The 12,871-nt window shown below is 39.7% G+C and overlaps 2 protein-coding genes across 4 annotated transcripts in view; both read left to right on the forward strand.

Annotated features, from left to right (window-relative positions):
- DNAH14 (dynein axonemal heavy chain 14) overlaps nt 1-12,871 on the forward strand; it is a 376,422-nt gene that overhangs the window by 28,085 nt on the left and 335,466 nt on the right. The window contains exon 8 of one of the 3 annotated variants that reach the window (XM_074385260.1): nt 1,716-1,778. The exons of 1 other annotated variant lie outside the window; for it this stretch is intronic. In XM_074385260.1, coding sequence (XP_074241361.1) covers nt 1,716-1,778 — 63 coding nt within the window. Of the gene's footprint in view, nt 1-1,715; nt 2,371-12,871 lie in introns of those variants that run through there. One more of the 3 variants, XM_074385259.1, reaches the window with a different exon arrangement.
- Nucleotides 3,930-6,765, forward strand: LOC120362033 (protein VCF1). The gene has a single exon (XM_039464203.2). The coding sequence runs from the start codon at nt 4,220-4,222 to the stop codon at nt 4,571-4,573; it is 354 nt and encodes a 117-aa protein (XP_039320137.1). The 5' UTR covers nt 3,930-4,219; the 3' UTR covers nt 4,574-6,765.

Genomic DNA, 12,871 nt, shown 5'->3' on the forward strand with positions numbered 1-12,871 from the left:
TGTAATTTAGGAACTAGAATTGGGGCTAGATAGGTTTTGAATTCTGGATTATCAATTCAAGATATTATCCAAAGTACTATTTTCTGTATCTATTTACTTGAAACTCTGTCACTGTCAGACTTTCCACTGTTATCCTTACCTTCTGATAAATCCTCAGGATTTGTTCTGCTCTAAATTATTATTATTTATTAAACTTTCTAAGTTCAACTGGAACTGGGACAAGAATCGTCTTTTTACAAAACATTTGGCATCAAAGTCTACAGTCAAAATGATTAATTTTCTTTATTCATGTTAAGAAAAATATAAATTAAATTTCATATTTACTTAATTTATACTTAATTTTATGTTTACTTAATTTGTATGATTAATATATTTACTTAATTTTTAAATTTTATTTTAAATATTTTTGTAGTTTTTCTTAGACCACTATATTGTAAAAGGTAACATTTCAAATAGAAAAATGAGATAAAGATGAAGTGTTAACAACTTAAACTGGTGATGCCAGTACAGGGATGATTAGACCATCAGCAGCATTGTTTTACCTCATGAAAGTTTTGTAGTGTATTAATTTTTGTGACCTGGTGCAAATATTCCTTACACTATCATTGGGTTCCCCTCTGATTCTTACGGATTTTCAGGCATCTTCTAGGATTCTGAGTTACCGTGACTCTATGGATTTGGATTAAAGTGAATTAGTAACTTAGGTGGAGTGCTTATTTGGAGCCAGATTTAAGGTCAAGTTACTAGATTTTGTTTGAGGCAGTCCTGATTTCCAAGGCCCCAGGTGGGCCTGTTTGGAGGCTATCATGGGATTCTCTTTGAACTGCTTGGATGGCTCCAGGCCTCTTTCAGCTGTCTTTGATTCAAAATTAGCCAATGTCATCACTAAGATTGGCTGTTTGGTTGCTTCGTTGGTTTCTCAGACACACCCCTATATCCACTATTTTCATGTACCCACTGGCTCTCACCAGCTATAGAAGTAATCTCATATTGGCAAACAAGTATGACATCTCAGTATTAATTTAAAGGTGGTTGTTTTCCTCTAGATGCAAAGGCTACTAAGGGAGGGATTGTAAAATTGCATTAGACTAGTCCCACACGTGCATAATAGAGGTGGCAATATTTATTTAGAGTTGAGATTTGCGGAAACAGTTGGCACATCTATTTCAGAATGAATGATCATTATTGGTAATGAATAGTAACCAGGGAAACTTTCCAATTCCTTCTCACGTAGGTTCTTTGAATTTTAAAAATTATAAATTCATTTTTTACATATGTATTAAATAATATCAAAATGACATACATTAATTTTTTATTTACCACTGTACAGACTTTTTATCAATGTACCTTTTCATTATTACTGAAAATTGAATCTTGACTTTTCTTGAAATATGAAGTCTTTTTTCAAAGTAAGCCAATATAAAGGGAAACAGTATTTTAAAAATAATTTTAAATATTTATTGGAATGTTGCAGCTAAGTGAATCCTGCATCTATGAGAATTATAAGGACTTTCATTTACATTTATGTTTTGTTCTATATTCAGTTGATAGTTTGGGATAAAATTTAAATGGTTTAGCATTTACTTTGGGTAACTCAGGATGAATAAAACATGTTCTGAAGAATATTCTGATATTACTAAGCTTTTACTAAATTTATTCCATGTTTAAGTACATGGTTTATGGATATGGAATATAAGAAGGATTTTTCCTTTCAGAATTAATAAAGCATTTGTCACCTGGAAATTGAATGTTAAACGAATTAAGACAGAGAAGAGCAGGTAAGTCTTGATACATAATATATTTATAAAAATTTCAAAAGGAAGCTATATGTTTTATATGTAGTATGGAAGTAGTTATAATTTCATTTTTATTCAGTGGTTAGAAAGTCACATTCCATTACTTTATCATTAAACTTAGTCCATTTTTATTTTTTAAAGACTGTTAAACACTTTATTTAGCAGTATATAATTCTGTGGATGTAGAGCTATTGAAAACCTTGATGAGTTCCCTTGGTCACTTTATTTAACTTCTTGCTTCCAGGAAGAAGAATAATTAAGTCATTTAAGGTAGATGACAGTAATCTTATCTTGTAAGATCTCCAGCAGCCAAATGTTTTTTAAAATTATTTTTATTAAACTTTTAATTTTGAGATAATTGTGGATTGACATGCAGTTGTAAAAAATAATATAGATACCCCATGTACCTTTTACCCAATTTCCCCCACAAATGTTGTACAACTACAGTCCATTACGACAGCCAGGGCATTGGCAATGATATATACTCAAGATACAGAACACTTCTATCACCACAGGATTCTTCTCGTTGGCTTTTTATAGCTATACCCACCTCCTTCCTACTCCTACTTTTTCCTTGACCTGTGGCAACCACTAATCTGTTTGCCATTTCTGTAATTTTATCTTTTCAAGAATGTTCTTATGATAAATTAATAAATCAAGAGGAGGGAAGGGAACTTTTGGAAGTGAGAGTTTGTGGCATAGATTTTTCATAGATGTATACTTATCTCCAAATGCATCAAGTTGTATGCATTAAATATATATAGCTTTTTGTATGTCAATCGTAACTGAAATGGTTTTCAAAAGCAGAATGCTGTATCTGCACGGCAAAGGAAATAATCCATAGGGTGAAGAGACAGCCTGCAGAATGGGAGAAAATATTTGCCAACTATTCATTCTGTAAGGGATTAACATGCAGAATAGAAAAGAAACTCACAACAGTAAAAAATAATCTGATTTAAAAACAGGCAAAGGATCGGAATAGACATTTTTCAAAAGAAGAAATACAAATGACCAACAGGTATAAGAAAAGATGCTCAATATCTCCAATCATCAGGGCAATGCAAATCAAAACCACAATGAGATATTACCTCACCCTAGAGAGAGTGGAATGGCTGTCATCAAAAAGAAAAAATAAATGCTGATGAGGATATGGAGAAAAGATCACTCTTATACACTGTTGGTGGGAATGTACATCAGCACAGCCATATAGAAAAATATTATGATATGGAGGTTTCTTGAAAAACTAAAAACAGAGCTACCATACAAGCCAGCAATCCCACTATTGGGTATCTATGCGAAGAAAGGAAATCTGTATATCGAAGAGACTCCTGCATCTCTGTGTTTACTGCAGCACTGTTTACAATAGCCAAGATAGGAATCAATCTAAAAGTCCATCAACAGATGAATGAAGATAATGTGTATACACACAAAATAGAACACTATTCAGCCAGAAAAAAATAAAATAAAATTCTGTCATTTATGGCAACATGGATGAGCTTGGAGGACATTTAAGTTAAATAAATCAGGCATGGAAGGATAAATATCTCTTGTTCTCACTTATATATGGGAGCTAAAATATTTGAGCTCATAGAAGTAGAGAGTAGAATTGTATTTATTAGATAACAAGGGGAGGAGGGAAGGGGAGGATAGAGAGAAGTTGGTTAACAGCTAGATGGGAAGAGTAAGTTCTAGTGTTCTATAGTTTTGTAGGGTGACTGTAGTAAACAGTAATTTATTACATTTTTTCGGGGCCGGGCGCGGTGGCTCAAGCCTGTAATCCCAGCACTTTGGGAGGCCGAGGCGGGTGGATCACGAGGTCGAGAGATCGAGACCATCTTGGTCAACATGGTGAAACCCTGTCTCTACTAAAAATACAAAAAACTAGCTGGGCATGGTGGCGCGTGCCTGTAATCCCAGCTACTCAGGAGGCTGAGGCAGAAGAATTGCCTGAGCCCAGGAGGTGGAGGTTGCGGTGAGCCGAGATTGCGCCATTGCACTCCAGCCTGGGTAACAAGAGCGAAACTCCGTCTCAAGAAAAAAAAAAAAAAAAAAAAAAAATTTATTACATTTTTTCAAATAGCTAGAAGAGAAGATTTCACATTTTATTATTTCTTTTATTTAGAGACCAAGTCGCACTCTTGCCTACGCTGTAGTACAGTGGTGTGATCATAGCTCACTATAGCCTCAAACTCCTGGGCTCCAAGCAGTCCTCCCACCTCAGCCTCCCAAATATCTGGGGTTACAGGCATGTACCACAGCTATGTTTTGTTTTTATTTTATAGAGATAGGGACTCACTATGTTGTCCAGGATGGTCACCAACTACTGGCCTCAAGCAGTCTTCCCACTTTGGCCTCCCGAAGTACTAGGATTACAGGCATTAGACACTGTGCCTAGCCCTTAAAAAAGAGGATATTGAGCTGCCATGAGCGAGCGCCTCCGTCCCAGGAAAAGGAGAAGGAATGGCAATGAAGAAGACAACCATCTTCCCCCCCAGACTAAAAGGAGTAGCAGAAACCCTGTCTTTCAGGATTCCTGGGACACAGAGTCTTCAGGCAGTGACAGTGGTGGGAGCAGCAGCAGCAGCATCAACAGCCCGGACAGGGCCAGCAGGCCGGAAGGCAGCGTAAGCCAGACCATCGCTGGATCCAGCCCTGACACCCCTCAGCCTGTGTCTGAGCAGTCCGCGCTGTGCCAAGGCCCCTACTTCCACATCAACCAGACCCTGAGGGAGGCCCACTTCCACAGCCTACAGCACCGCGGGCGGCCTCTGACATGATGCGCCGGCAGTTTCTTGCCTTCTGTGAAGGGACAGCGCTGTGCAGATTTGATATTTCAAGTTACAACTTGTTTTAAAGGAAAAATTGCACACGAAAAATGCCTGTTGGCTTTTCAGTCTATATTTGAAATAACAGGTTAACAGGCAATTGTTTACTTGTGGTTTTGCTGCACTATTGCAATTTCAAAGGGGCTTTGAAGCAATTTTTTATAGGAATCTTTTGAGGGAGGGTATAAAATCCATGTCAAGGTAGTGGTATGAGGAAAACTCATTCTGTGTGTTGAATCCGTAGTATGTCCCATTCAGACTGATTTCCAAATCTGTCAATTAGAAACTACTTTATGTAAAGGGCCTTTTAAAAATGCGGGACCTTCCATTTTTTTAATTCAATAAACTAGTAAAGAGTATCTAGTTTCCATGAAAAAACATAAGTTTTTTTCCAAAATACAGGAAGCTTGATTCAGTCTTGCACTGAACTTAACTGCCATACTACCTCTCAGTATGTAGATGCTCTGTTGAAAGTGCTGTCTCCTGTGCAACAGGAGAAAAATCAGATCCAATTCAGACTGTGTCAGTGAAGCACCCTCCCTAATAGTCTCTACTCTTTATTATATATTTGTATTTCCAGGGAGAATGTCTTTTAGCTTCTTGTATACCCAGATAATTTCCGTCACTATTCCTCCAGAGTCTGTACCTCAGACTTTAGTAGGAAACACAGCAGTTCTCCAAGTGAAGAAATATGTAATGACTTTTTGTCCTACAAATTTGTTCAGTCAGCAGCTTACATGACCTTGCTGATAGTTCTACCTTGTAGTATCAATAATTAAGGTGTTGTTTAACGCTGGTAAAATGTAAGCTACCTGAACTGATGTCTAAAGCAAGAAGTGTGAAATGATTGGACAAGGATTAACCTGATGCTTAAAGTAACACCTAACAGTAATTAGGGGGCCACATTCCATCCATGCAACTGGAAAGATTGGTGTGGCTTAGAATCAAATGAGCAGAGGCACCTTTAGAAGAAATGAAGCAGTAGTATTTATTTAGGGAGAGACAGATGTGTTGCCGTGTTACTTAGTCATACTAGAGAGCCAGCCAAGTTTGAATAATGAAGGTGCAGACGAGCTGTCTTCTTCACTGATGAGCTGTCTGAACAAGGAGCCAGGAAGTGTCGGGTCACCAGCTGTGGAGCATGCCGGGGAGACGACCTGCCATTGGATGTAGAGAAAAGTGCCTTAGAGTTGACCTGAGCCCTCCTGCCCACTCGCCCTCTGCGCAGCGCCACTCGGAGTCCACACAGCACACACAAGCAGAGCTGAGAAGCACGATGGCTCCAGTCAGAGGACTTTGCTGTCTGTCAGGATTTGAAGAGGACACAGGGAACAGCATGAGCTTCTGTGACAGAACTAGAATTTGGAAATGAGGACTATCCTGGGAAAAGGGTAGACACAGACACCCCTTTCCACGGCCTGTTTCCCAAACGTTGGCAGAACTGAAAGCCTGTCACTGCGGTGGAAACAGTGTTCTGGAGGAGGCTGCAGCACAGACCATGCTTAGGGACTGGATGGTTTTTGCAGGAGCTTTTTTTTTTTCTTTAAACTACCATCTCCCAACTTTTAAAGCCAGATACTTGACAAGGATTTCAGATCTTGATGAGTTCGGTAGTAGGGAATATGGAAAGGACACACTGCTGATACTGCGTCTGACAATAAAGCACACAACTCAATGCTGTAAGGAGACAAGCTGTTTGAGCTTTCAGACACACATGCACACAGCACAATCCAGAAATACCCAGGAGGACTTCTGCGGGCTTAACAGATGGCATCCTACTGAAACGAAACATGTATTAACAAGAAAATGTAAAACTTTTGGGGAAACAAATTTTCTGTTATTTCCCACCCAACTAAAAGGGAAGATAAAACCATCACCACCAGAACAAAACAATTTTTTTCCAAACAAGTACAATCATAGTGCTGGGTTGGCAGTTAACTCTTTTTACCCTACTAAATTCAAGAGCTAATCTCCACCTTGTCCTGTGTATTTTCTACATTTTCTACTAAGAGGCTATTTGGTAGTGTCAGTGGGCATCTTTTACACCTATTAGCTCAAGCTAGTAAAACCTTGTACTTCTCTATTGCGCCGCCATTAAAAGCAGCATTAGTGTAAAAAAAAAAAAAAAAAAAAAAGGATATTGAATATTATAATGACAAAGAAATGGTAAAGGTTTGAGGTGATGGATATGCTAATTATCCTGATTTAATTATAACACATTGGGTACATTTATTAAAATATCACTATTATTTGGATTAAGGATGGAGCAAGATGGCAGAATAGAAGACTCCACTGACTATACCTCATGTAGGAATACCAAATGTGACAGCTATCTATACAGAAAAAGCATCTTCATAATAAAAAATTAGGTGAGCAAGCACAGTACCTGATTTTAACTTCATATTGCTGAAAGAGGCACTGAAGAGGGAAGGAAACAGTCTTGAATTGCTGGTGGCACCCTTCCCCCATGCCATGGCAATGGCTTTGTGGTGCAGAGAGATAATCTGAGCACTTAGAAGAGGGAGAATGGAGAGGACTGTTCATTGAACTCTGTGCTGCTGTGTCACAGCAGAAATCAAAACCCAGCTGAACTCTTCTGACAACCACCCACAGAGGGAGAATGTAGACCAGTTCTAGCCGGATTGGAATCACCCATACTAGTGGTAGGAACTTGAGTTCCAGCAAGCCTTGCCACTGCAGGCTAAAGCGCTAAATAAACTCGAAAGGCACTCTAGGCCACAAGGACCATAATTCTTAAGTCTTGTCCTAGCGCTATTTTGGGCTTAGAGCCAATGGATGTGGGGGTGCCTAACCTACTGAGATACCAGCTGGAATGGTTAAGAGAGTACTTGCACCTACCTCCCCTAACTCCATGCAGCACACCTCACAGCAAAGAAAGTGGCTCCTTCCTTCTGTTGAGGAGAGGAGAGGAAGATTAAAGAGGACTTTGACTTTGTCTTGCATTTGGAGACCAGCTCAGCCACAGTAGGATAGGGCACCACGTAGGGTCATGAGGTTCCCATTCTGGGTCCTAGATCCCAGACATTTACAGACATACCCTAGGCTAGAAGGGAACCCACTGCTGTGAAGGGAAGGACTCGGTTCTGGCAAGATTCATAATCTGTTGACTAACGAGCCCTTGGGCCCTGAATTACCAGCAGAGTTAACCAGGTAGTACACTGTGGCCTTGGGTGAGACTATGAGACATGCTGGCTTCAGGTGAGACCCAGAACATTCACAGCTGTGGTGGCTACAGTGAGACTCCTGCTTAAGAAAAGCAGAAGGAAAAGTAAAGGGAATTTTGTTTTGCACCTTGGGTACTATCTTGGCCACAGTGGGGTGGAATACTAAGGCCGTGTTCCCGATTCCAGGCCTTGATTCTTGGATGGCATTTCTGGACCTGCACTGTGCCAGAGGAGAGTGCACTACCCTGAAGGGTGAGTCCCAAGCCTGGCAGCATTCACTGCAAGCTGACTGAAGAGCCCTTGCTGAACATCAGTAATAGCTTGGAAGTACTCCCTGTGGGCCTGTGGTGATGGTGGCCATGGGGATTTCCTCTGCCTGTGGAAAGAGGAGAGAAGAATGGGAAGGACTTTGTCTTGTGGTTTGAGAGCTAGCTCAGTTGTGGTAGTATAGAGCATCAGGTAGATTTCTAAGGTTTTGGACTCTAGTCCTTGGCTCCCAGACAGGATCTCTGGACCTACCCAGGGTCTGGGGGAACTCACTGCCATCAAGGGAAGGATGCAAGCCTGGCAGGCTTTGCCACCTGCTGATTGTGGAGCCCTAGATTCTTGAGTGAACATGGGCAGTAACCAGGTAGTGGTTACAAGGCTTTGGTGAGACACAGTCCTGTTGGCTTCAGATTTAACCAAAGTTATACAAGCCTGGCTAGTTCTGCCACTTACGTAGGTCCTTGAGTCTTAGGTCCTTGAGTGAACATAGGTCTGACCCAGTGCAATCCAAGTGGTGGTGGCCACGGGGGGCTTTTGTCACCTTACCCCCAACTCCATGTGGCTCAGCAGAGACACAGAGAGAGAGAGAGAGAGAGAGAGAGAGAGAGACTCATTTGTGTGGCAGAAAGTAAGAGAAGAGAACAAGAGGCTCTGTCTGGAGACTACTTCCAGATTTTATTCAAGACCACCAAGGTTGCACCTCTGCAAGTCTGAGAGACTTACACAGCATTACTGGTCTTGGGGTGCCCCTAACACAGATATAGCTGTAGTGACCTGTGACCTTAGATCACAACACCCAAGTCCTTTTGAATACCTAGAAAGTCTGCTCAAGAAAGATGGGTAAAAACAAGCACTGACTGGAAAGTTTACAATAAATACCTAACTCTACAATGCCCAGACACCAGCGAACATCCACAAGCATCAAGACCATACATGAAAACATGACCTCACCAGATGAGCTAAGTAAGGCACCAGGGACCAATCCTGGAGAAACAGAGTTATGGCCTGGCGCGGTGGCTCAAGCCTGTAATCCCAGCACTTTGGGAGGCTGAGGCGGGTGGATCATGAGGTCAAGAGATCGAGACCATCCTGGTCAACATGGTGAAACCCCGTCTCTACTAAAAATACAAAAAATTAGCTGGGCATGGTGGCGGGTGCCTGTAATCCCAGCTACTCAGGAGGCTGAGGCAGGAGAATTGCTTGAACCCAGGAGGCGGAGGTTGCGGTGAGCTGAGATCGCGCCATTGCACTCCAGCCTGGGTAACGAGTGAAACTCCACCTCAAAAAAAATAAATAAATAAAATAAAGAAGAAGAAGAAGAAAAAAGAAACAGAGTTATGTGGTTTTTCATACAGTTAAGATCAAAACTGTAAAAAAAAAGTCTTCCAGCAAAGAACACCTTAGGACCTCATGGCTTCACTTCTGAATTTTACAAACATTTAAAGAAGAACTATAGCAATCCTACTCAAACTATTCTGAGAAATAAGAGTGGTTGGGAATATTTCCAGACTCTTTATATGAGGACTATGTTACCCTGATACCAAGACCAGACAAGAGCTCATTAAAAAAAAAGAGAGAGAGAAAACTGTAGGCCAATATCCCTAAAAAAAATTGATGCAAAAATCCTCAGCAAACTACAGTACTAGCAAACAAAATTCAACAACACATTAAAAAGTTTATTCATCAGGACCAAATGGAATCTATCCCAGGAATGGGAGGATGGTTCAACATATTAACATTTGCATTTGTAACATTTGCATATTAATCGATATGCAAATCAATGTGAAACATATCAACAGAATGGAGGATAAAAACCATTATTTCAATTGATGCTGAAAAAGCATTTGATAAAATCCAACATCCTTTCATGATAAAAATTCCTAAAAACTTGTTATAAAAGGGAACATACTTCAGCATAATAAAAGCCATACTTGGCAGATTCACAGCTAATATTGTTGTACTGAATGTGGAAAAATTGGAAGTCTTTCCTCTAAGATACAGAACACAGCAAAGATGACCATTTTCACCACTGTTATTCAATCTAGTACTGGAAGTTCTAGCTGGAGTACTCAGACAAGAGAAAGAAAAAGGGGCCTCGACATTGGAAATTAAAAAATCAAATGATCCTTGTTTGCAGATGATCTGATCTTATGGGACTTTGGTGAAGTCCTTGGAAAAACCTAAGGACTTCACCAAAAATCTGAATTGATAAACAAATTCAGTAATGTTACAGGATACAAATAGAACATACAAAAATTAGTAGCATTTTTATATGCCAGCAGTGAACAATCTGAAAATGAAATCAAGAAAGTAATTCTGTTTACAGTAGCTACAAATATATGTGGAGAGACAGAAAGGTGGGGATTGGTGGGGGGGGGGGGAGAGATCTGCGGCCTGTAGTTGGTAAACTAGAGTCCCAGGAGATCTGATGGTATAGCATAGTTCCCTTTCAAGTCTGAGTCCAGAGGCCTAAAAACCAAGAGAGTGATTTAAGTTCCAGTCCAAGTCCAAGTCTAACAACAAGAAAAAGCCTGTGTCTCAGCTTGAGGACAGTAAGAGAGAGACAGAACTGTTTCTTACTCTGCATTTTTGTTTTATTCAGGTCTCAGTGAATTGGATGAGGCCTGTTTTAGTTCATTTTGTATTGCTATAGCAAATACTACAGACTGGATCCTTTATAGAAAAAAAGCATATTTGTCCTATACATCTGGAGGGCTGGGAAGTTCAAGAACTTGGTAACTGGCGTCTGGTGAGGGCCTTTGTGCTGGGTTGTTCCATGGAAGAAGATAGAAGGCAGAAGGGCAAGCAAACAAGGTTGCGAGACAAAAGAAATCAGGTTGAACTCTTTTATTTTAGTTATTTTAAACATTTTTATTTTTATTTTAAGTTCTTGGGTACATGTATAGGATGTGTAGGTTTGTTACATAGGTAAACGTGTGCCATAGTGGTTTGCTGCACCTATCAACCCATCACCTAGGTATTAAGCCCAGCATGCATTAGCTATTTTTACTAATGGTCTTTCTCCCCCGACCCCACCCCACCAACAGGCCCCAGTGTGTGTTGTTTCCCTCCCTGTGTCCATGCATTCTCATTGTTCAGCTCCCACTTATAAGTGAGAACATGCGGTGTTTGGTTTACTGTTCCTGTGTTAGTTTGCTGAGAATAATGGTTTCCAGCTCCATTCATGTCTCGGCAAAGAATATTAATCTTGTTCCTTTTTATGGCTGCATAGTATTCCATGATGTATATGTGCCACATCTTCTTTATCCAGTCTGTCATTGATGGATATTTGAATTGATTCCACGTCTTTGCTATTGTGAATAGTGCTGCAGTGGACATATATGAAAAAGATCAACATCACTGATCATTAGAGAAATGCAAATGAAAACCACAATGCGATACCATCTCACACCAGTCAGAATGGCAATTATTAAAAAGTCAAGAAACAACAGATGCTGGAGAGGCTGTGGAGAAATAAGAACACTTTTACACTGTTGGTGGGAATGTGAATTAGTTCAACCTTTGTGGAAGGCAGTGTGGTGATTCCTGATAGATCTAGAACCAGAAATACCATTTGATCCAGCAATCCCATTATTGGGTATATACCCAAAGGAATATAAATTATTCTATTAAAAAATATATATTTGTAAGAGGATATCACTGTGTCAGCCAGGCTAGAGTGCAGTGTTGTGATCATAGCTCACTGCAGCTTCATACTCCTGTATGCAAGCAATCCTCCCACTTCCACCTCCTAAGTAGCTGGAACTATAGGCATGTGCCATCATGCCTGGCTGATTTTTAAAAACATTTTTAGAGATAGGGTCTTACTGTGTTTCATAGGCTGGTCTGAAACTCCTGGCCTCGAGTGTTCTTTCTCCCACAGCCTTCTATTACTGGGATTACAGGTGTGAGCCACCGTGCCCAGCCTGAACTCTTCTTTTTTATCAGGAGCCTACTCCAGCAGTAATAATGCATTCCCACAATAATGACATTAATGAGGGCAGAGCCCTAATGACCTAATTACTATTAATAGTCTTACCTTTTAATGTCATCACAATGGTAATTAAATTACATCATGAAATTTAGAGGGGACATTTAAACCATAGCAAGACCAAACCCCATTGGAGAGGGCAATCTGTTTTACTCAGGTTACCTACTCAAATATTAATCTTATCCAGAAATATTCACAGAAACACCCAGAATAATGTTTAAATAAAAATCTTTGTACCTGCTGGCCCACTCAAGTTGTCACATAAAATTAATCACCAGAAATGTTTTGTTAGATTTATATCTTTTATTTTGAGTAATTATACATGGCATGAAGTATTTAATTTATATGTTCATATGTTCATTGCTAGTATATAGAAATACAATTGATTTTCATATAATCATATAATCTTACATTAATCTTGCCACGTTGGACTCAATAGTTCTAGGAGGGTTTTTTTGTTTTGTTTTGTTTTTGTTTTGGTATATTTCTTGGGATATTCTACATAGAATATCAGTTCTCTGTAGATAGGGACAGTTTGTTTCTTCCTTTCTGATATATATGGCTTTATTTCCTCTTCTTGCCTTATATAATGGATGGAACTTCCAGCATTATGTCGAGTAAGAGTGCTGAAGAATAGACATTGTTGACTTGTTCCCTATCTTAAAGGAGAAGATTGAGTCTTTCACTACTAAGTAAAATGTTAGCCATATGAGGCAGTTTTTTTTCTTTCTATTCCTATTTTTCTGGGGGTTTTTATCTTAAAAGTGTGCTAAATTTTGTCACATGCTTTTTCTGTATAAATTGATT

Source organism: Saimiri boliviensis, chromosome 14 (assembly GCF_048565385.1).
Source record: "Saimiri boliviensis isolate mSaiBol1 chromosome 14, mSaiBol1.pri, whole genome shotgun sequence".
Taxonomy (NCBI): domain Eukaryota; kingdom Metazoa; phylum Chordata; class Mammalia; order Primates; family Cebidae; genus Saimiri; species Saimiri boliviensis.

Coding starts and splice junctions, on each gene's coding strand:
- LOC120362033 (XM_039464203.2), top strand. CDS start 4,220: ATGAGCGAGCGCCTCCGTCCCAGGAAAAGGAGAAGGAATGGCAATGAA.